Source organism: Athene cunicularia (genome assembly GCF_003259725.1).
Source record: "Athene cunicularia isolate RWA chromosome 27 unlocalized genomic scaffold, athCun1 chr27_part1, whole genome shotgun sequence".
Taxonomy (NCBI): Eukaryota; Metazoa; Chordata; class Aves; order Strigiformes; family Strigidae; genus Athene; species Athene cunicularia.
The window spans coordinates 3,059,574-3,082,710 of record NW_020799138.1 but is presented as its reverse complement, the minus strand read 5'-3'; the positions used below and the strand labels follow the sequence as shown (position 1 = coordinate 3,082,710).

The 23,137-nt window shown below is 50.2% G+C and overlaps 2 protein-coding genes across 2 annotated transcripts in view; one reads left to right on the top strand and one right to left on the bottom strand.

The window, feature by feature from the left end:
• The window catches only part of TANC2 (tetratricopeptide repeat, ankyrin repeat and coiled-coil containing 2), a 272,868-nt gene extending 254,497 nt beyond the window's left edge, over positions 1–18,371 (top strand). Inside the window, 7 exon segments of the mRNA XM_026864615.1 lie at positions 209–332; positions 5,084–5,259; positions 5,941–6,073; positions 7,561–7,652; positions 9,103–9,249; positions 11,164–11,264; positions 13,301–18,371. Coding sequence (XP_026720416.1) covers positions 209–332; positions 5,084–5,259; positions 5,941–6,073; positions 7,561–7,652; positions 9,103–9,249; positions 11,164–11,264; positions 13,301–15,254 — 2,727 coding nt within the window. The 3' untranslated portion in view covers positions 15,255–18,371.
• Positions 18,372–21,025: 2,654 nt separating this feature from the next.
• LOC113489138 (cytochrome b561) overlaps positions 21,026–23,137 on the bottom strand; it is a 16,695-nt gene continuing 14,583 nt past the window's right edge. The window contains exons 2-6 of the mRNA XM_026864661.1: positions 23,087–23,137; positions 22,789–22,887; positions 22,616–22,719; positions 22,388–22,545; positions 21,026–21,768 (exon numbers count right to left, since the gene is read on the bottom strand). Coding sequence (XP_026720462.1) covers positions 21,570–21,768; positions 22,388–22,545; positions 22,616–22,719; positions 22,789–22,887; positions 23,087–23,120 — 594 coding nt within the window. The 5' untranslated portion in view covers positions 23,121–23,137 and the 3' untranslated portion in view covers positions 21,026–21,569. The remainder of the gene's footprint in view (positions 21,769–22,387; positions 22,546–22,615; positions 22,720–22,788; positions 22,888–23,086) is intronic.

Here is a 23,137-nt window from a genome sequence, read left to right as displayed (position 1 = left end):
GTTCCCAGCTGGGTGTCTACATACAACATGTGTTCCCAGCTGGGTGTCTACATACAATGCGTGTTCCCAGCTGGGTGTCTACATACAACACGTGTTCCCAGCTGGATCTCTACATACAACATGTGTTCCCAGCTGGGTGTCTACATACAATGTGTGCTCCCAGCTGGATCTCTACGTACAACGTGTGTTCTCACTTTGTGTGTTGCAGATCGTAGATCTCTTGCTCACGCACGGCGCTGATGTGAACATGGCAGACAAGCAAGGGCGGACGCCACTGATGATGGCTGCATCTGAGGGACATCTGGGCACAGTGGAGTTCCTGCTTGCACAAGGTTAGAGCACGTGCTTGGAAGTGTGCTGGAGACCAGCCATGGCGAGTCCCACCGCACTGTCTCCTGCACAGCTGGAGTTTGTAATGTCAGGGTGGGGACTGTAATCCCACCGCTGGATCGGGCGGTGGGAGAGGTTCTCAGCACTGTGTCCAACTTATTGGAGAAACAAGACTAGAATAGTCATAGCGTTAATCTTGGCTGTTAGTTTTGTCTGTGTTTGGTGCTCAACAGCTTCAAAACCACACATTTGAGTTAGAAAATAAAATGACATATCACAGGTGCTTTGAGCATTGAGTTAAGAATATACCCTTGAACCGTGCTTGGAGCTTTCCCCTTAGACAAAAAAAAAATAAATGAACAAGTGATGTGATTGAACCATCAACATCGCCGTGGAACAGGCAGGAAAGACTCAACCCCAGGACCAGAGTTTGGGACACATTTTAGCACTTCTATTTTTAGCGCTAGTATTGTTGCCCACATTTTTGACACGAATATCAGCAGGAAGGTAAGGCCCTGGCACAGGCAAGGGTTGGGTGTATTTGTTGAAAAAAAAAAACAGAATTAAAGGTGGTCTGCTCTTCAGCTTTGCACGCACGGATTGCCTTTGGTCAGTACTTTCAGTGTCTAATAACTCTCCTTCACTAGGAGTTACTCAGTCAACAGGAACATGGCTCAGTTTTACTCATTTCTGCTGTACGTGTTTGAGGTGAGTCAGAACAAAACGCCGCCTGCAACCTGTGTGAACACGATTATTTTTTTTTTTTTTTTTTTTTTTTTTGGACAAATAACTGTTGGTTGGTTGGTTGGTTGGTTTGGGTAATTTTCTGTTATTTTTTTGGCTAGGACTAGCTTTTTAATTCTTGTATTGTTATTTGATAGTTTTATTTCAGATAAGGGAGATTTTCTTCCTATCGTGACTGTGTCTGACCTCTTAGCCAAAATGTGAGACACTTGAATATTTTACATAGTAGTTGTAAGAACATTTTTTCGCTGTAAAATTGCCAGGCTTCCAAGAAATTTCTCACTGCCTGTCTGTCCTGAGCCACAGGCCAGGGGGATCCTTGCTGTTCAGTGCTGTAACCTGCATAGGCATGTGTCAGAGATCAGTTTGAGGCATGAGTTTCTTACGAATCAATTCTTCTGTGGCATTCTGGGGTTTTTTTAAATTTCATATTTAACACTCTCCATGTTTGAGTTTAATGTGGCCTCTTTTGCAGCTTGACTGAATCTGTGTAAAAGGCTTAAAGTAAGTGATTTTTTTTGCCAGGCTTGAGAACTGTGCATGTTGCTTAGGACTGACTGCTTCAGTGGAGGATGAAAATACCAGATAATCTGATTTTGGCTATGGGATCACCAGCAAATGTTGTATTGTTTCCCTGGCTCTTTGGACACTGAGAGCTCAAGAAGTCAAAATTTGAAAATCTTCTTTACTTCAGAAGGTCCAGTCTTCTAAATAGCTTAATAAACTCCACTAAATATGCTATAACACATGGTCCTGAGAAGTTAGTTCAAGCCTGGGTAGAGTACAGTGATATATGGTGTATTTTAATTAAAATGGCTTTGACAGTCCTGTTCAGTGTTTCATTAAAATCGAAGTGTGTGAATCATAAGCCATAAGCATTAATTAGTGTGTTGCAAAGCAAATCTCATTTGACTGTACTTGATGAACAGTCAGCGTTTGTAAACACTTTTTATTAACCAAGTTGCGGTCATCAATCAATTTGAAATCCAAATTTTTAGAGTTACCTACTGCTCTCACTTAACACCTACAGGTAATGGACACATGAACGGTGAATTAAACTTCCCTGGTAGCAGCTCTGCTAAAGCTGATATTTATATGGACCCGTGTTACACAAAGCAGAATAAATCTCGATGCTCATTCTGTTTGGAGAGAGCTTGATTCTGAATCTCGTTTTCCTGCAAAAATCAATCCCCCTGAGCTTTTGCTACCTTGGGGTCCATGGTACGTGTGGATGCTGCTCCTCGCTGTCTGTTTTGTGCCTCTGTCACACCCTGCCTGGGCACCACAGCTTTGGGTGCAGCCTCTGTACAGGAAGGGTCTGACCATCCTGCCCACTCCCTGCTACTTTTTTGATGCTCCAAGTGTCAGTTGTTTCTTCTTTTCTTTAGCTGGCTGTTGTGGTTTAATTCCAGCCAGCAGCTAAGCACCACGCAGCCGCTCGCTTGCTCCTCCCCCACAGTGGGATGGGGGGAGAATCTGGAAAAAAAAAAAAAAAAAGTAAAACTCATGGATTGAGATAAGAACAGTTTAATGACTAAATTTTAATAATAATGAAAATTAATTTGCAAAAAGAGAATTAATTTGCAAAAAGAGAAAGAAATAAAGCCCCAGAAAAGACACAGTTGCTCCCCACCCGCTGGCCGATGCCCGAGCAGGGATCGGCCCCTCCCGGCCAACTCCCCCCAGTTTCTCTACTGGGCATGACGCCCTATGGTAAGGAATAGCCCTTTGGCTAGTTCAGGTCAGCTCTCCTTCCCAGCTTCTTGTGCACCTCCTCGCTGGCAGAGCACAGGAAACTGAAAAGTCCTTGACTTAGGATAAGTGCTACTTAGCAACAACTAAAACATCCCTGTGTTATCAACGTTATTCTTACACAGAATCCAAAACATAATCCCTGTACCAGCTACTGGGAAGAAAATTAACTCTGTCCCAGCCAAAACCATGACACTGGTTCATTGTTGTGTGCCCACTGGGTAACATTAAATCATAAACTCTTGCATTTAGCCAGTTAATGGCTTTAGGGAAGGAGCACCCAGCCCTTCTCAGAAGCAAGCTGGGTTTACCCAGACAAAATGTTTCCCACTGCAGCAGGGATCGGTCCCATGAGGTCACCTTAAGGCACTTGCCCTCAAAACCATCAGTTTGTTTCATGTCTGACTGCCTTAATGCTGAGTAGGTCAGAGATCCCCAAAGGAGTGGAAGATGCCTTCAGAGTCCGGCAGAGGTTCTGCTGGGAGCCACGGCTGCGTCAGGAGCTCGGCGCTTCTGCGGAGGTTGTGCCCAGCCTGCCTCGGAGCAGTGTGCTGGCATTTCTGAAGCGGTGCACATTGGCTGCTCGCTTAGACCTTCAGCTTGCATTGCTGCAGTGATACCTTGAAGCCTGTGCCTGTCACCCTGTGGTGTGCCTCTTCTGCTGGACTGGGACAAGAGTGGGAAGGTGGAGTGACGATGTGGCTTTCCAGCCTTCCCTCTTATTGCAGCTTTCTCACCTGCTCCAGAGGAGTCAGAGGGAAAACATAAGAGAAGACTTGGATGGTTTGATTGCAAGAAAGTAGTTGGTACAAATAAGAAGGAATTAAACAAGGCTTTATCTTGCTTTGCTGAGCAGAAGTTGGCCTTAGGTCAGTTAAGGATCATCTGGAGAGATTTCACAGAGCTTCAGGAGGGCTCCTGGGTGCAGCGTGGGCAACGTGAGAGAAGACTGGCAAGATGCTGGGAGTTTATGTTGTCATCCCTTAGCTTGTACATTTGCAGCCAGTGTCCCTCCTTGGCACACCAGATTGCCCCAGCCGTGGTTTGCCACCTCCCTCGCTGGCACTCCACGCTGCCGTTTGCGGCGAGCAGGATGCTGTGGCTGTGCCGAGAGCTCTGGGCGGAGGTTTCTGAACGTATCCCAAGCAAATGTTCATGTGTTGTGCTCCTCCGCAAACAAGAAGTTGTGCAAGGCAAGCTGGAACGCTTATCAGTTTGCTATCATCTGGATGACGTGTGCTCACGGGGGGATACGTCAGCTGGGGTGAACGGGAGGGTTCAGGAAATTCACGTTACTCCCCCACTCACTGAGCTTTCTGGAGCCAGTGAAGATCTCATGCTGGGCGGTTTCGAGTTTACCTACAGGAGAAAAACACTGCAGCAGCAATTCATCCCAGCCTGCTGGCAGGAGCATCCCGCAGGTAGCCACAGTTCCTCAGAGGAGCAGAGCTGATACGAATCTGTTCTGCACGCTCGAGAGCCAGAGCCCTGCCTGTGCCATGGCAACAGGAGTTGTCTTTATGCCACGAAGAGAGGAGTGTTCACTTAATGCTGCTGTTCAGATCTCATATGCGCATCCATATGCCATATGAAGCAATACTGACCCGTTGATATGGCAGCGCGATTTCTTCATCCAAGAAAATGTCAAGTCCCTCTCTCCTTGGCTTGCAGTTGGCAGTAGTTTATCCCACAACGCTGTATTTATATTGGGTAAAGTTCAGGGAGAAATACTGCTGGAAATTGTGTCGATTTGGGTAAAGGGGAGGGGAATGAAGAGGGGAAAATATGTGCTTTTTTAGAAGAACTGAGCTGAATTGACTTAGTTCCCCTTGGTAAACCATGACCTGCTGAAACAGCAGAATGGTCTTCATCTCTGACTCACACAGGCTGGAATGGGATTTTGATTAAAAAACAACAAAAAATAAAACAGTTAAAAAGAAAGATTGATGTGTCAGATGAGGGATGTCAAATCCACCCTGCTGCTCAGAAGATGTTTGCCAGAAAAGCCTACAAGAGCTAGGTGCGAAAAAGTTTGCAGCTTGGTGTGAATAAACTCATTTGCCTCAGTTCCTATCGGTGCATTTGAAGTTGCCATGGAGGGTGGGGAACTGTGGTGGGAGAAATGTTAATAAAGTAATTAATAATTATGTAAATAGCTCTCTAAAAGAATAAGCTTTCATTGCTAAGTGGATGGTTTGTTGTATCGTGGTGCTCGGCAGCGGAGAGCTCTCGAGTGAACTGACCCTTGTTCTTTCAGGCGCCTCCATTTCTCTGATGGACAAGGAGGGCCTGACAGCCCTCAGCTGGGCCTGTCTGAAGGGGCACCTCGCCGTGGTGCGTTCCCTGGTGGAGAACGGAGCTGCCACCGACCACGCGGATAAAAACGGGCGCACTCCGCTGGACCTGGCAGCTTTCTACGGCGATGCAGAGGTGGTGAGTGGCCTGGAATGTGTACAGGAGAGCAGCTGGGGGAACTGGGGGGGTTCAGTCTGGAGCAGAGGAGGCTGAGGGGAGACCTCCTGGCCCTCGGCAACTCCCTGCCAGGAGGGGGCAGAGAGGGGGGATGAGTCTCTGGAGCCAAGGCCCCAGCGCCAGGCCCCGAGGGAATGGCCTCAAGCTGCCCAGGGCAGGGTCAGGCTGGCTCTGAGGAAGGATTTCTGTGCAGAAGGGGCTGTTGGGCGTTGGAATGGGCTGCCCAGGGCAGGGGGGAGTCCCCGGGATCCCTGGGGGGGTTGAAGAGTCGGGCTGAGCCAGCGCTGAGGGATCTGGGGGAGTTGGGAAGGGTCAGGGGGAGGGTCATGGTTGGGCTGGAGGAGCTGCAGGGGCTTTTTCAGCTGAGATGAAAACTTTAAACAAAAAAATAATTTAAAAAAAGGAAACGGGGAATTGGTGTAAAAGCCTTAAAATAGTACATATAAGCATAGAGAGTCCTGACCTCCATACGTGCAGGTGCTTCCCCAGAGTATAACACGAGGCCGATGTCCCCTCCGCCCCTACAGAGGTGGTTTTAGCCCCGGCAGTGGAGCAGAACAAGTTTTTGGTGGTTGTATATCCCCAGCGGTGTGCGAAACTCCCGCCCAGGAGCAGAACTGACTGCTGGGCTTCTTGTTGCAGGTTCAGTTTCTGGTGGACCATGGGGCCATGATTGAGCACGTTGACTACAGCGGGATGCGCCCCCTCGACAGGGCAGTGGGGTGCCGCAACACCTCGGTCGTCGTCACTCTGCTGAAGAAAGGAGCAAAGATAGGTAGGGACAAGGGGACAGTGCGCTCTCGGCTCTGTGCTTAGGCTGGACTCCGAGCAGCGGGGCTGGCTTGCTAGAAAATCTTGAGCGTAACACAGAGGCAGCCTCAGCCCCAACTGCTGCTTCGTACTCCGACAGCAGTCATGACTGCCTTGTTCTCTTTATTAAAACGGGGAATTTTTTTTTTTTTTCCTGTCGTATTACTTAGTAAAGTTAATCAATAAACAACTGTTTCTTTGGCAAGGTCTTTCCTCTGGTAATGCTTTTTCTATCTTTACTAGTCTGAGTCGACAAACGTACTATGTCCATGCATTGCTGTGAGCTGCTGCATTCACTTGCTCTGTGTATGCTTCCAGATCTTAGTGTTACCTGCACTGCGCCACACAGCTGCTCACGTTACGTTTTCCTGTGAAAGGGGATTTTGCTGGTGCATTGGCTTCTTTGCTGCCTGCCTCTCACAGCTGCTTTTTTTCCTTTCTTTTTTTTTTTTTTTCACCTTCATCCATTTTTTTCCCCCCTCTCTCCTACAACTTTTTGTTTTCTCCTTTCTTTGAAGGTTGTCAGACGTTACCGAGTCGCCCACGAGGTATATCTCATTGCTGTCAGCATCAGCTTCGATCTGATAGCTTTGTCAGCCTTGCTTTCTCCTGTTTGATTTAGCCTGCATGCGTCCCCAACACCTCTAATCTTTTAATTTACCTCACCTTCAAATAATTTTTTAATGACTGTTGCAGAGAATAACTTGAACTCAAAAACTAACCTCCTTCCCCCAAAATGTACTGAATCTACTTATAGAATATGGTTGACTTATTCTTCACCCACACTAATGAGTTGTCCCTAAATTTTTGCCATCCCTTCCCTCCCAATATTAGTCCTTGAGATAAAAACTGGCTCTGCATGGGCGGACCCCTGCGCAGAGCCAGCGTGTCCCCAGCCCAACGGACAGCTTCGGCACCAGCAGCACTTAGACACAACCTTTCCTCCGTCGTATTTTCCACCTTAATGGATTTTTCTACTCTAGTATTTCACACCTTGTGAAGCTGGAAATCACAATCCACTTAAACACAAAACGCCTATCGACAGTCGAACTGCAGATTTCCTAGTACACTTGCAGAGATTTTAATTTAGAAATGCTTTTATGTAACCACTCTGATTTTTCCTTTTAAATATGTTTTGTTTCCCCCACCCCAGCTGGTTCCACAATCAGCACTGCCCTCTTGTGGAAATGGCTCCCATCATTTCCCAGACCATCTTGGTGGTGGTGGTGGTGGTGATTAGGCTTAGCCTTAAAGGAAAACTATTGCAATGTGGATGACGTTAATTTGTGAGAGGAATTGCCAGCTCAGTCATTTGGAGCGCTCTGCCCTTTGACCATGCCAAGTTGTTCTCTCCAGCAGAAATTCCCACCCCAGGATATTTTTTCCACCCAGCTTCCTACCACCCTTGCATTGTATGAGTTTTTTACCCATCATGCATCCTGTACACTACAGGTCCAGCAACATGGGCGATGGCAACCTCCAAACCAGACATCATGATCATCCTGTTGAGCAAGCTGATGGAGGAGGGAGACATGTTTTATAAGGTGAGAAGAGTGTTTTTGGAAAAAATTGGACAGATGCAGCTTGCAGGATGGCTTTGTATGAGGTTTTGACTGAGCAATGCTGCTGCCTTAACCTGTGGCAAGTAAAAGCTACTGCTCGCAGCATTCCTTGTGTTGCAGACTGTTTGGTTTTGGTTAGTGGGGTTGGGGAGGGGGATTGATTGCCAAACGAAGCTGAAGCAAAGCCAAGTCTCTCTGCATTCTGGATTTGAGCCAGCACTTCATTTCCTCTTTGAAAACACCAGAACCCAAGTGTTTTACAGAGATTCAGAGTGCTGATGTCATTGCATCAGATCTGGCAACACTGACATTACCTAGCAGGCTCACTGCTGTGGAACAAGGCAACAAGAGAGTATATCCCAGAAAAAAACTTGTGAAAGAAACTTTTTTCAATGAAAACAGATTGTCAGGACACAGATGGCTTTGTCATGTCCTTTAGCCCATGGGAGACATTCCACCATTGCAGTTAGAGAGTCTTTTTTGCTCTGTGTTTATTTTAAGCCGATCTTTAAAACCTGGAGATTTGCACACACACACAAAATGTGCAAGTACAACAATGATTCACTGTTGGGCTCTAAGGGTGAAGCAGAAAATATGCAAAGCTGGCATTGTAACTGGAGTTATCTGCCAGAGATACATGATACAACCGAGAAACCTGAGTCTACAAGGTTTTAAAGCTTACTATTCGTAGCTGCAAAATTTATGTCTGGGTCATCATGAGTTGCATGCGTCCTAGATCCCATTTTGCCCTCTTTCTTTCACCCTAGCTGCCATGGCTGCCCCCCTCCAGGGTGCAGATCATCCCATCCCAAAAATAGGTGCCCAAAATAGCAAAGATGAGTCACCCTTTGAAGGTGACTGCTGCGTCCCAATAACTATAAAAGGAACCCAGTTGATAGGCTTAGATGTAGACACCTAATTTTTAGACATCTAAAGTCCAGGGAGATGAATCTCAACCTGTTTGTCCCAACTTCAGAGCCCCATCGGTGCCATAACATCTATCTGTGCTATTGCAGAGGCTTCTCTGAGCCCCAGGAACTCCACCCACAGTCCCACACTTCATATTCTTCACCTTCCCTGGTGCTTATTAAACTTCGAGTGTAGGATATTCTCCAGAAATGGGTTACTGATCACCCAGCTCAAAAGCCCATCCAGAGACCAGATGGAGCTGTATCAAGGAAATACAATTTCTGTTGTGTTTCCCCCTGTAGCGTGACAACTCTGTACAAAGTGGGAGAACTCAACTTTCGCAGGGCATCTGCATTTCCAGATCAGATGTTAACTTGATCAAATGTTCTGGGTTTCCTCTCTAGAAAAAGAGCTAAATAGTGAAGTCATGTTACCTTAACCATCTAAAACGTTCATGGGGCTGGTGAGTGAGTGCTCTGCAGCAAAGTAAAGGATGTGTTTTGACGTTATCTCCTTCTATTAGAAAGGTAAAGTGAAAGAGGCTGCCCAGCGCTACCAGTATGCTCTGAAAAAATTCCCCAGGGAAGGGTTTGGAGAAGACCTGAAAACCTTCCGTGAGCTCAAGGTGTCACTCCTCCTCAACCTCTCCCGATGTCGAAGGAAAATGAACGTAAGTCTCCCCCTTCTTCGTGTCCTTAAGTGCAAACTGCCAGCTTACTGCCTCTGCACAGAGACGTGTCCATCCTCCAGTCGTGCTTTGACCTCGAGATCTCTCCTCTCTGTAACTTGGTTGTCCTTCACAGAGCACTGGCATTTTATAATTCAAAAGAAGTAATGATTTAATATGCATTTCTGATGATTAAAAATTCATTGCTATGTTTATAGCTTTTTGAATTTTTTATTACTCCCTTTTGATGATGATGTGAATTGGGGGCGGAGGCATTTTCCAGATTTCTAGGGCAGCAGTGAGGGAGGAGCCAGGAGATGTGCTCCTTGGAATACTAATTAATTTAAAATGAAGGAGCATATGCTTAGGGGGCTAGCACTTCCCCAGGGCAGTGACTCATCCAGAAACACCCCCACATACTCCCTCTCCTCCCAGAACTGCCAGATCACTGTCACTCTCCCCACTCCCATCCAGCAGCATCTAGCGACCAGCTCCTGCAGCATGTCTGTTCTCCCAGCAGGCTGGTGCCACCTCCCCCTTGCTCTCTGTGCAGAGGCTTTCACCTCTACAACTTAAAGTCTCCACAGACTCGAAAAGTGAAATCTCCACCGAGGCCATGAGCCAGTCAAGGAGGGGAAGGGGTTTTTGTGACACCTTCATTGCTTTAAGCTGTGAGGGAGAAAGATGTAAAGCAGTGGAAGTCAAATCTTAATGCTGGGGAAGAGACACCACAGTTTGTAGGAAAAGTGTGAACCTTCTTTTTAAATGAGCCAACTCACAGCTAAGCCTGCACTTGTAAGGACAGGATTTTTGGTTTATTGTTAATTGGGGAATCCCAGGTTTTGTGATAGAGATTTTCAGAGGGTTGTAATTGCTCCTGCAGTTCTCATGCCTATAGATGAGACCATAAAGGTACCCACCTCTTGCCTACATTCCCAGTTTACTCTATTGGACAATATCTCTTCAGTAACTGCTACTGAAGGTACAAACAAAAGTATGAGCTTCCCCAGGCCAGGCCTCAGCAAGAGTTTGCTTTTGAACACATCAGGAGTATTCTTCAGTCCCTTCCCCAAGAACTGCTCGGGGTCATAGCCCAAGTCAGCAATCCAAAGCAATGTTTGGTTGTGAAATGAAAGCTCCTCCACTGGGAATAGAGCTCCTTCACAAGTGCTGAGTTTCAGCTGAGCTTAAAGTTATGTGAAGCTTTCAGGAGAAAGCAAGGGAGGACGGCCCTCAGTCTGAACCATAGCTGACAGCCTGGTCTCGCGGCACTGCCACTCCAAAGCACCCAGAGCAGGCTCCATCCCCACTCCCAAACGAGTCTCCCAGCTGAGGTGTAGGGGAGAGGCAAGGAGCAGTGGAATGGTCGGACACCTTCGCCAGGAAAGTCCTGCTTGTAGCTATTGAGATGCCGTAGTCCCTTTCTTCATGTGCAGTTTTATTCAGCCCCTTCGAAGTATGTCACTGTGTTGCAGAGTGGGAAGCAGAGGGCGTGGGAAAGGTTTCCTATCGCTTTCAACTACGGAAAAAAAATTCTTTGTGAGATTACATTCCAGCCTCTGCAAGACCAGATGTTTCCTCAAGACTGTAGGTTGTTGGAGAGGGATTGCATGCACTTGTTGGGGACACAATCAACGAGGATGGAGCCAGCAGCACGCTGGCCTCTGGGGGTGCCAACAGCATCGGGTGGTAGGAGAGGGCTTTGAGCCTTTGGACGTGCCGTTGTAGCGTTGTAGGCTGTAAACAATGTTGAATCCATGTGAAATATGCCAATACCCTCAAGTTTTCCATAGTACATGCAGGGGGGGGGGGGGGGGGGGGGGAAGTCCATATTAAGTTTGTTTTCTTCCCAAAGTGTATATATTTTTATTTCTGTATCTATTCAATTACTTATCTGCACACCTATTGTAATGACAGGATTTTGGAATGGCGGAGGAATTTGCTACTAAAGCACTGGAGCTGAAACCGAAATCTTACGAAGCTTACTATGCAAGAGCAAGGGCCAAACGCAGCAGCAGGTGAGGAGAGAGAGGGAAAAGTGCAAGGGGCTGGTCTCTCTGGTCTCTTCAAGCCTGGCCACACCAATGCAGGCACCCACCGTGCCAAACAGTACTGCACGGGAAGAAATGGCAAAGGAGTATTCATTAATGGGATTACAAACTTCTCAAACTCCAAAGTAACACCCTCCCTCATTTGGTAATTTCTGGAGACAGCTGAAACGTTTTGGGAGGTTCTTCTTAGGTTGAACTTTGTCTGAACATCTTACTACACTGGAAACTTTTTACACCAAAAGTTTGGGTATTTTTATTAAAAACATGCTTTAGTTCAACCACAACTTGGACTCAAAGCAAAATAGGACTCGTGGAAGCCCTGTGGCCTGTGTTGTGCAAGAGGACAGACTCATTCATCACAGTGATCTCTTCTGGTCTTAAAATCTATGAATCTCTCTGTCCTACAGCACTTTTTGCAAGGCAGAAACTGCTGACTAGCTGTGCAGTGACTGTGCAGGCAAGCGCCAGCCGGGGAGCTTTTAGCCACAGCTTGTGCTCAGAGCACTGCAACCAGCTCCTAGAGAGCTGCGGCACTGGGATCTCTCTGCATCTCAGATGGAGCCCAGAGGATTCCCATTTTAACCTCCCTGAAGGCTAAAAGATGTGAGATTAAATTTGAAAACCTATCAGTGCCATTCCTAAATGAGCTGGAGGGCTTGCTTCTGAGTCCTGTGCGCAAGGACTGGGCACACAGTCACTGCACGCACCTCGCTTTTAAGCAGCAGCCAAAGTGCCTGGTGTGGCAGTGCAGAGAATCACCCGTAGCCGGAGATACATCGAGTCCGCCTGTGCAAACACCCCAGCTCAGCAGACACTGCCACCGTTCGACCTTCCCTGCTGGAGGCGATGGGTGGAACGGGGCTCCTGGCCCAGCTGGTGCAGCGCTGCCTGACCCACCGGGGCTTGCTGTGGGAGGTGAAGCCCTGACCTGAAGTCCTGGCGGCTGAGCCACTCTGGCCCAATGCCTTTCCTTTAATGGTTTTCCTCTCCATTGTTTCCAGAACACTTGTAAGGAACTGGGTTCCTACACCTCCCCACATACAAGCATCCTTTTCTCCCCAGGTCTCTCCATCAGAAACTGCCACCACTGACTTCCCTTATTTCCCAGTTTGTGCCCAGCAGCACCCCTGAGGTTCAGCACAGTCCGGGGAACAGGAGGCTTTTCCTTCCTCCACCTGGTTTTCAATGGCTTGTGCAAAACCTTAGGCTGGTGTTGGGAGGTGCTGGGGAATTTTTCACGGAGATCATACCCCCAGATGATAATCGTGTTCAAACAGATGTTTTTTCTCAAAAGCGAACAGTGTCCCTGTAAATGACAGCCCCCTTCCCCAAACTGCCACCTTCCTTGTACTCCTCACGAGCTCGCCTTTCCCTTGCAAAGGCTTCCCCAGGGGCTTGCAGGCTCCCTAACGTTGCTCAATTCCTTCATTCGGAAGAAATTAGCCAAATCCATTGCAAAACTGGAGAGACAAGCCTCGCCTAAAGCGCTGACCCGTGGGAGCCACTGAGCTCTGGAGCCAGCCCTGACGCTGTGTGGTCTTGGCATCGGGCAGAAGTTAAATTTTCACTGGTGTAGGCAGTTGCAACTCTGTCAAAGCTGAGTTTGTTTACAGTAGTGGTGAGCTTGGCTCTTGGTTATCGATGCTTTGGTTTTCCCTTTGCTAAGGCAGGGACAAAGCTGGTGGTGGTGCTGTGAGGAGTCATTAATTAGCCCGTAACAGACATTGCAAAGGACAGGCGTTTTTGCTCGTCTGGGTTGTGCCATCTCAGGAGAGTGTTCTCCTCTTCTCCAGAATGGCTGGCAGTGTTTTCCTTCAGTTTGAATAAAATAAATCCGAGTGAGACACACAAGGCAGAGTCTGAGAGGCGCAGCGAGCGGTGGCAATCACAGACATCTCCCTCAGTAACACGGACAAGCAGCTTAACCCTCCGGAGCCTCCGAGAAGGGCTCCATTCAAATCCAGAGTAATTTCAGCTCTTGTTTCTATCCCTTTGTCAAGCAGGCAGTTTTCAGCAGCCCTGGAGGACCTGAACGAGGCCATCAAGCTGTGTCCCAACAACCGTGAGATCCAGCGGCTGCTGATGCGGGTGGAAGAGGAGTGCAGGCAGGTGCAGCAGCAGCAGCAGCAGCAGCCGCCGCCGCTCCCGGTGGAGCCTGAACCCGAAGCCCAGCACGAAGAGCTTTATTCGGTGCAAGATATCTTTGAGGAGGAATACCTTGAGCAGGATGTAGAAAATGTTTCCATTGGCTTGCAGACAGAGTCCAGGCCAAACCAAGGGCTGCCCATCATCCAGAGCCCACCCCCATCCCCAGCTCACAGGGACTCAGCCTATATTTCTGGCTCACCTCTTGGCTCTCATCAGGTCTTTGATTTCAGGTCCAATAGCTCCGTGGGTTCGCCAACCAGGCAAGGGTACCAGTCCACGTCTCCTGCTCTGTCTCCAACGCACCAGAACTCACATTATAGACCCAGTCCTCCGCACACGTCCCCTGCTCACCAGGGCTCCTCTTACCGCTTCAGCCCACCTCCTGTTGGAAGTCAAGGGAAGGAATATCAAAGCCCACCACCTTCTCCTCTTCGTAGAGGCCCTCAGTATCGTGCCAGCCCCCCAGCAGAAAGCATGAGCGTCTATAGGTCACAGTCCGGTTCCCCAGTTCGTTATCAGCAGGAACCTAGCGGAGTCAGCCAGCTCCCCGGTAGACCAAAGTCTCCGTTGTCCAAGATGACGCAGAGATCTTTCCAGATGCCCCAGCTCCCCGTGGCCGTGCCGCAGCAGGGCCTGAGGCTCCAGCCCGCCAAGGCGCAGATTGTGAGGAGCAACCAGCCCAGCTCAGCCGTCCATTCCAGTACTGTAATCCCAACCGGTGCTTACAGCCAGGTTGCCCACTCGATGGCCACCAAGTACCAGTCAGCGTCAGGGGAAATGGGGGTTAGCCAGAGCAGGCTGGTCTACCAGGGCTCTATTGGGGGCATCGTTGGTGACAGCAGACCCGTGCAGCATGTTCAGGCGAGCCTCAGCGCAGGGGCGATCTGTCAGCATGGAGGGCTGGCAAAAGAAGACCTTCCGCAGAGACCGTCCTCGGCATACAGGGGGGGTATGAGATACAGCCAGACACCCCAGATCGGGCGAAGCCAGTCCGCTTCCTACTACCCAGTGTGTCACTCGAAGCTTGACCTGGAACGTTCTTCCCTCCCCGCCAGCCAGCTGGGCTCTCCAGATGTGTCTCATCTCATAAGAAGGCCCATCACAGTTAATCCCAGCGAAATCAAGCCTCACCCGCCGACTCCAAGGCCCCTGCTCCACTCGCAGAGCGTTGGCCTCCGCTTCTCTCCTTCCAGCAATAGCATCTCCTCCACCTCCAACCTGACTCCCAACTTCCGCCCTTCCGCTTCGATTCAGCAAATGGAGATTCCTCTCAAGCCAGCTTACGACAGGTCGTGCGATGAACTCTCTCCGGTCTCTCCCACGCAGGGGGGTTACCCCAGCGAGCCAGCCCGTTCCCGGACCACGCCGTTCATGGGAATCATAGATAAAACCGCTCGGACTCAGCAGTACCCCCATCTCCATCAGCAGAACCGGACCTGGGCTGTGTCATCAGTGGACACTGTCATTAGTCCTACATCTCCTGGCAATCTCCCCCAGCCAGAATCATTTAGCCCGCCTTCTTCAATCAGCAACATTGCCTTTTATAACAAAACCAACAATGCACAGAATGGCCATTTGCTAGAGGAAGACTATTACAGCCCCCATGGGATGCTGGCCAATGGGTCCCGGGGAGACCTCCTGGAGAGAGTCACCCAAGCCTCCTCGTATCCCGACGTCAAGGTGGCAAGGACGCTGCCTGTGGCGCAGGCCTACCAGGACAACCTGTACAGGCAGCTCTCCAGGGACTCCAGGCAAGGGCAGACATCCCCAATCAAACCAAAGAGACCATTTGTGGAGTCTAATGTGTAAAAGACGCTTGTTGGAGTAAGACCCTCATGTTTTCAGCACACACTTCCAAGCTTGATTTCCATGCATATTATTATTATTATTTTTATTTCTCTTTGGTAGCTACATGACCAAGTTTCTCCGGTACTTTGTGTGGTGGTCAGACAGCCATGCACGTGCTCCAGCCCTTTCGTTCCCCAGCTGACCGTGAAGCCAACATCAGCCGAGCCAGTATCGTTTGCCCAATTCCAGCTAAGTTCCCAACCAGGATATCTTAGTACGTGGTGTGGGGTGGTCCAGAAATAGCCCCTACGCAGCGGGAGGTAACCAGCTCTTTTTCAAGAGACGATCGCGTTTGATCTAAATTGGTTTCTTTTGTCTCGATGAGCTCTTAGACAATTCTGATGAGAATTCCGAGCGGGAGCAGAGCAGGGATCACAGGAGCCTCTCCCAAGGCTGCATCCGCAGGTCCCCGTGCTAGAGGGGTCGTTTGGCTCTTTGCCCCGCGGAGCAAATGACCCACAGAGAGCAAGAGCACGATGTGTTTTAGTACCCAGTAGCTATGCACAATAACCATCCTGTTTCATCTGGTTTATAGCGTTTTAATCCGAGTGGGATTCCTTCGTTATTTAATTACGTCATCGGCCCGAAGGGGTGGGGGTCACGCAATGCTCTGCTGCTTTGCAGGCCACCTGCCAGCTGCCCCAACACCGATTTGCTCTGGGGCATTTTACAAGCATTGAGAGATCAAGGTTGGCCCTTCGTATGCGTTTTAATCAGCCAAAGGAATTGGCCTGAACAGGGATTACGAGAACTTCTTCTTTCACACATTAGCAGGTGACTGCACCTCACACACAGCACCACGTTTTCACTGGGGGCGTTGGGGGTTTCGTTTGGTGGAGTTTTTACTTGCAAGGAAGAAGAAAAAAAATCTGATTTAGAAAGTGGTATTCAGGGAGGAAAATTGTAAATTTTAATTATTTTCTTTTTTTGGGTTTCATTTGGTGAAGTTTTTACTTGCAAGTTAAAAAAACTGATTTAGAAAGTGGTATTCAAGGAAAAAAAAATGCAAATTTTAATTATTTTCTTTTTTGGAGCTTCATTTTGTGAAGTTTCTACTTGCAAGGGAAAAAAAACAGATTTAGAAAGTGCTATTCAAGGAGGAAAATTGCCAATTTTAATTTTTTTCTTTTTTCTTTTTTTTTTGTAATGATGAGGATGCATAGTGTGGCACAATGGTTCCCGAGGCAGGAGGGGTCCTTCAGCAAACCCAGCCCTGCAGCATCCCTTCCCTCCAGCTCGCTCCCTCCCAGGAGATCCATCTCCCTCTAAGATCCATTCCCAAAGTCTTGGAAAGCCATTGCCATGTTCCGTACTCGTAAATGGGGGAGATAGTGGTTTTGCTTTTTAAGGAGCTGTAGTTAAAAGAGAGATATTTATAATTTATTTATGCGATATATTTCAGGACATTTTTTGGTTTGGGTTGGGTTTTTTTATTCTTATTTTTATTAAACAAATGCAAATCACATCAAGACAGTGTGGAAAGCAGGGGACGGTTCCAAAATCCTTTTTATAGGATTTTCAGTAATGTTTCAATTACTCTCTGAAATTTGGGGGGGGGGGATGAACTTTCTTTACAGATTCATTTATTACTGGTGGGTTTGTAATCTGCCTTTTCAGTTACTGAGGGCGAAGGGTGGGATGAACAGGGGGGAGAGTGATAACCCTGTAGCTTGTTTTAAAGCAAAATAGTGCCTGTTGCCCGTGCTGAGCCTCACTCATATCAACTCTTAGGAGCGATTTCAGTGCTGAGCAGGAGGAGCGATACCTTTCGGTGTTTCCAAAGGGCTACGTGAATAGATTTGCAAGACTTCTTGAACCAAATCATGGGGTCCAGCCTCCGCTGGTGTAAATGAGCATATCCCCAGCACGACATCAGTGCAACTACATCCATTTACACCAGCTAAGGACTTGGTCCAAAACTCTTAAGCAAACCCTGGCTTCGATGGGGCTTTTTTGGTTTTTGTTTCTGTGTGTCACTCAGCACATCTCGTTGCTGTTTCGTTGCCTCAGAGCAAACTGGGACGTGCACACCTTGGGATGATGGAGGCTTGTGTCTCATAGACACATCGAGAGCGTTTGGAGCGGGGATTCCTCCGTGGGGTTTGGAGATTTTTGTGCTCTTCTGGGCTCTTTGGTCTTTGTCCAAGCCAGTATTTGGATTGAGGTTGGAGTTTTCTTCCTCAAGGTGCAACCCAGTGCTGATACTTTGCTTTATCACAGGGCTCTGTAAAGTGGGGAGCGGACTAGGGGACCCCTCGGTAGGGCGGGCTCCCCGCGGCCGCGGGGACACTCAGTTCCATGCACTATTTCTCTCCTTGCGAAGGGGGTGTGATGATTTTTTTTTCTTCCTCTTTTTTTCTGAAGCACCATGTTCTGCTTTGTGAGGAGTAACCAATCCTCTGCTCCACATACAGTGCCCCTGTAGCTAGGACACGCATATCCGTGGGTCTGGAGTAGCACCAGTCGCTTTGCTGAACGCCTCCCATCCTCCAGCTTTCTGATCGAGTGAGTGGCTTCCTACCTTTAGTTGCTTCTTTGAAAGGAAAGAGTCACCAAGTTCAGCCCCGTCCCTGTTCTATACGGCTTCAGCCGTGAGCGAGTTCTCTGAGATGCAAACGGGACAGTCCGAGAGCAGCGATGTGAGAACTGCCCGCGCTTCGCTTTCGCTACCCACTGCCTTGTGCTCCCCGTACTGTCCTTCCGAAACGTCCCCTCACAGCACTTCTGTGTGTAACTTTTGGCTTTATGAAGATGTTTTAAGGGAAAAAGAAAACAGCTCACACTTTGAACACAAACACCAAGCTGAAAGAAGGCTTGAATACTGCAGCGTGCAGGTTTTTTCACAATACCACGTGTTACATTTTTCACAGGATTCTTGCACTAATGGTTTTCCATCTGTTCTCTCTGTAAATGGGTGCACTTTACTGTTTGAATTTGTTACTATGATAAATACTGGATATTTAAGCGTGAGTAGTGTCTTCATTAGAAAATAGCAAAGCAGCTCTTGTCTCTTAGTGTATTTTTCAAAAAAAAAAAGAAAAAAGAAAAGAAACGAAGCAATGAATCATAACATTTATAGCACAAGAACTGACTCTTGTATATAAGCATCAACAAATTGAGTAATTTTTAAATACAAAATTATTTGCAGTGGTTTTAAAGCACTTCCCCGGCAATTCTCTTAGGGACAGCTGAGGCAGGATGGCTGCGGTAGTCCCCGGGTGGGTAAGGAGCACACCTCTCCCTGGAAAAACTGTTACACAGTCCCTCATGTCCTCAAAGTCACGATTTGGGTTTGGCGTGGTCGGAGAGCGGAGGTCGTTGCGTGTTGTGCTGTCGTGCCTGGTCCTGCTGCTGTGCGCGTGGCTCGGCGTGAGGCTCGGGTCTCGCCTGGTGTCCCCTCTGATGTCCCCTCGCCCTCTCAGCTCACACCTAGATCTGGGGAGCGCCGGCCGCGTTGCAGGAGCCAGCGCAGAGTTTCAGACGTGGTGCTGTCTTGTCCGTCTGTGCTACGTATTTAGTTACTCTGAGTAATTAAGATGCGGGATGCTGCTGCCAGCCGGCGCCTCCATCCCTTCCCTGGCTGCAGTGGGGGCGAGCCCCCGTCTTGCAAGCAAGTCAGATTTAGGTGCACCGAGTAAACCAGGTTCTAGATGACACTGAAACCGCCAGGTTTGGTTCTTGGGGTGCGCTGGGTGGGCGATGCTGAAGCCGAGCCCCGTATTCAGCTGCCCTTCCCACCAGGGGTGTCTCGTCCTCTGCCTGCACCCGCTCCAAGAGCTGGGTGTGCTGCCCCAAAGCTGAAATCTTTCCCAGGTGCGGGTGTGGGTGTCTACCACGTCCCTCCTCAGGGATTCACCCACTTTTGCATTGTCCCCCAGGCTGGGAGGATGCTCCAGTCCCAGGGGAGGGGACACCCGCCTGGTGGGGAGCTCTGTCCGGGTCCCCACCAGCCAGGCTGGGAATGGCATCGGAGGGCTTTGAAAATAGCCTTTAGTGGGCGTTGGAAGTGCTTAGGAAAGGGAGGGGTTTACAGAGAGATCCTTTGGGATCTGGCTCCGGGGTGCCACACTCTGCGTCGCTGCTTGGGAGGGCACAGACTGGCCGGCTCCCGACGAACCGAGGCGTGCGTCTGTCCATCTGTCTGTCCCTCTGCCTGGCAGGTGGGTCTGTCTGAGCACTGAACTTTTTGGGTTTTTTTTCTTTATCCTGGCTGTAAAGAAAACTGCTTGGCTAGTGTGAACATTTGTGTGTGTGTATGACAAATACCTAAGCCATACTTGGATTAGGTCCGGAACCAGGGTGGCTACTAAATTCAGAGCGATTCAGTCCCCTTGTACAAAGGTTGCTGTATATTCAGGGTTACCCAGAAGAAGTCTAGCTAAAACCGAAGTGCCAGCTCTGCCTTATCTAGAGAAAAGCAAGCCAGCGTGCCTGCTAGTCCTCCGCCTTCCTTGCAAAGGTGGGTCCGTGGTGAGCTGTCGCGAGCTCTTTGGTGGTTGTACTTTGCTTTAGTCTTGGGAATTCAAGATAACTCTTCTACTGGGATTAATGGTGTTTAACCAAGGGCTTAGGGGAAGAGCTGTTGTACCTGCTGGGACCTCTGCGGATAAATGCCTTCACCCCTTGCTGGTTGCTCTACGCGAAGTCTGGTGGGGTGCGTGTTGGACACAAAGCACAATGGTTGAAAGTTAATCTGCGTTTTTTTGAGATTTGTGTGAATAATTGCTGGATTTTCATTCAATCAAACTCTTTTTTCTAATATAAAACCACTAAGGGCTCAATTCTTTAGCAAGATGCGTTCATGTCCAACTCCTGACTATACAGCTGGATCTCACCGCAACAGTTACAGACCTACCCGAGAGAAAACACAGCTAGCGCGACCGTCACTGGGAAAGCCAACGGACACCAAGCCCATCTGCTGAATCCTTTCCTCCTGCTCATTTTCTAGCTGTCACGGTACTGGGGAGTCAGCAGCCGGGTCCCATCTGACGGGATCGCATCCTCTAGTTGAGAAAACAGGGCTGCTTTGCCAAAAGACTTTGTCCCTTCCAGGTGACGCTGTCCAGGGACGGCGGTGGGGGCTGCGGGTCGTCTCCTCCGGCGGGTCAGGGTCGTGCTGGGTGGGTGGGAAAGCGTCAGGCCCAGGGAACTGGGTCGCTTCACCGTGGGTCTGCCTCGCTGTGCACTGATAAGCCAGACACTGAGAGCAGCACTGTGTGCTACGTAAAGTCCGTTTTGTTGCTACACTGATAACCCAGAGACTCGTGTGGACTCTGCCAGTACTGCCGGTGTCATCCCTGTCCAGCCTTTTCTTTCCCATAGTGTTGCATTCAGCGTTTCGTCTCCCTTCTGTCTTCACATCCGAGAGGATCTGATTTGGTACAAACACGTACAGTACACACACCTTGTGCTTTGTACAATTCCCTGGTTGCCATCCTCCGAGACACTTGCTGGGAAGATCTTTAAGACACTTAAATTTTCCTTTAGCTTTTCTATAATTCTGATGTAAAGGACTTTCTCTCTGTACAGTATATTATTCAATGCATGTTCTGTTCTCTCTACTGATATATTGAACACCACACAGTTGTGATATTGTGCAGTGGGAAGAGCAACCCCTGCCGACAGCGGAGGCCTTCGCCTCTCATGTATAAGGAAAGAAAACATATTTTTTCCTTTGCTGTATTTGCTTGAGCAGAGTTTTCTTGTCTGTACATGTGAGCTGTGAGATAGATGTGAAAACACTGAACCTGCACAGACCCCAGGTCGCTCCGAGCCCCCGGGAAGCCCTTTGGGGGGAGCAGCCCCCACATGTGACCACACTGGAGGGCGATGGGCTGCCAGCGAGTGGGGGATCTCAATGATGGCAAAGTGTCCCCTCTGCCCATCGGCACTGAGAACAGGCTTCGGGCTCCAGCAGCTCGCAGCAGGGAAATCTGGGCTCCTGCACCCCGGTCCCCAGCGCAGGGCAGAGCCAAAGGACCCCCATCCTTCGTGTCCCACTGCCACTGCCAGCCCCTGCCCCTGCCTGCAGCACCACCATCCCCACAGGACTGGGGTGGGCTCGGGGGGGTCACCGGGGGCTGCGCAGGCAGAGCTGAGGAAGATTAAGGCCAAGCAAGGCTGAACCCAACGGGCAGCGTTACACCAACAAGCATGTCCTTCCCCAGCTGTCCTTGTCACCCTGAGCTGGGCAGAGCCAGACACTGGGGACGGGGTACACAGGAACATCCCAGACACCACGAGGAGCCCGTGCTGGGGACCAGGGAGCTGGGGATGTCACTGGCTGCTGCCACCGGGGCTCTCGCCCTCCGTCAGGGTCTTGAAGTCCATGGAGAGGGCCAGCTCCTCGGCCAGTGGCGGGCGCTTCCAGTCATCCCGCGTCAACACGTAGCCCACCACCAGCCCGAAGGCCACCAGCAGCACCCCCAGGGTGTTGGCCAGGACACCCTCGGACACAAAGTGGCTGTAGGAGTCCCTGAGAGGGCAAAGGAGGATGCTCAAGCCTCAGGGTGTGAGTGGCCTGTCCCTACCCTGGTTGGGACCCCCTCCTTACCCTCATCCTCTGGGCACACACCCTGTGAAAGGTCCCTTTCCCCCGAACCAGAGCAGGAGGGGAGCACCTGGGTGCTGGTTGCTCTGGAGAGGGACACTTGGTGACAGCAAACTGGGGGCACAGTCCTATAGCGGGGCTATAGGCAGCCCAGCACCTCCTCTGCCAGGTGGGCTCCCCAGACAGAGGTAGGGGGCTCCTGGGGTGCCCTATAGCCATGTCCCCACAGTGCTGGGGCTGGGGGGGACCCTGATGTGCACCTGGGGCCATCACTGTGTCCTCCAGCCACGAGGGCAGAGGCCTCACGGACATGAACATCCTGGGGGTTTCTGAAACCACCTGGGTATTACATCCCCATCCCCAAAGAAAGCTGTTGCAGGATCTGGCTTCGTTAAACATCATCTGGGAAGTGACTCAGCAGCTGCAGAACTAACTGCCTCGGGGGGAGATTTAATAGCCACGGAGCCACGGCCTGAGCAGGAGCCAGATTCTGCCCCTTTGCTGAGGGTCTGGGGGCTACCGTGTCCCCAGCTCAGTTACCCACCTGATGTTGAAGAGGAGCATCTCGGTGATGCCCAGCAAGCAGACAGCGATGGAGAGGGCGAAGAGGGCTAGGCCGAAGAACACATGCTGGGGTTTGTACCGGCCACGCAGTGAGAAAGAGGCGCCGGGGAGCAAGAAGAAACCGCAGCCCAGGAGCCACTGCGGGGACACGGGGGTGTTACAGGGTCCCTTCCCCTCCCCGGGGGCCCAGGGGCTCCCCAGCCCTCACCTGCAGGAGGTAGAGCACGAAGGCGGCCATCCCGCACCAGCTGTGCAGGCTGTACATGTCAGGGATGCCCTTGGTCTGGTGGAACTCAAAAACGGCGACGATGCCTGCGGAGAGGAGTCCGTTACCGCCGGGGCAGGACCCGGCCCCCCGCCCGTCCCGGCCCCGGCACTGACCGACCAGGGCGATGAGCAGCGCCAGGCCGTGGAGCAGCGCGTGCAGCGCCTTGGTGGAGCGCTTGGCTTCGTGCCTGAACACCCGGTAGACCAGGAGAGCTGCCGGAGAGAGGGCACCTCAGCATCCGTGGGGGGCCCCCCGCCCTCCCCAGCACCCAGGGGTGCTGCATGCAGGTCGGGGGGGCAGATGCTGGAGTATCACCCCGGTCTCATTTGTCCCCATTTCGTCCCTTCACTCCCCGCCCCGCTGCAGCTCGGGGGGGCTGAAGGCTGCAGCTTGCCCTGCAGTCCTGCTCACCGTCCCCTTGGAGGAAAACCATGCCCAGCACCATGCAGAGGGGGTGGACGT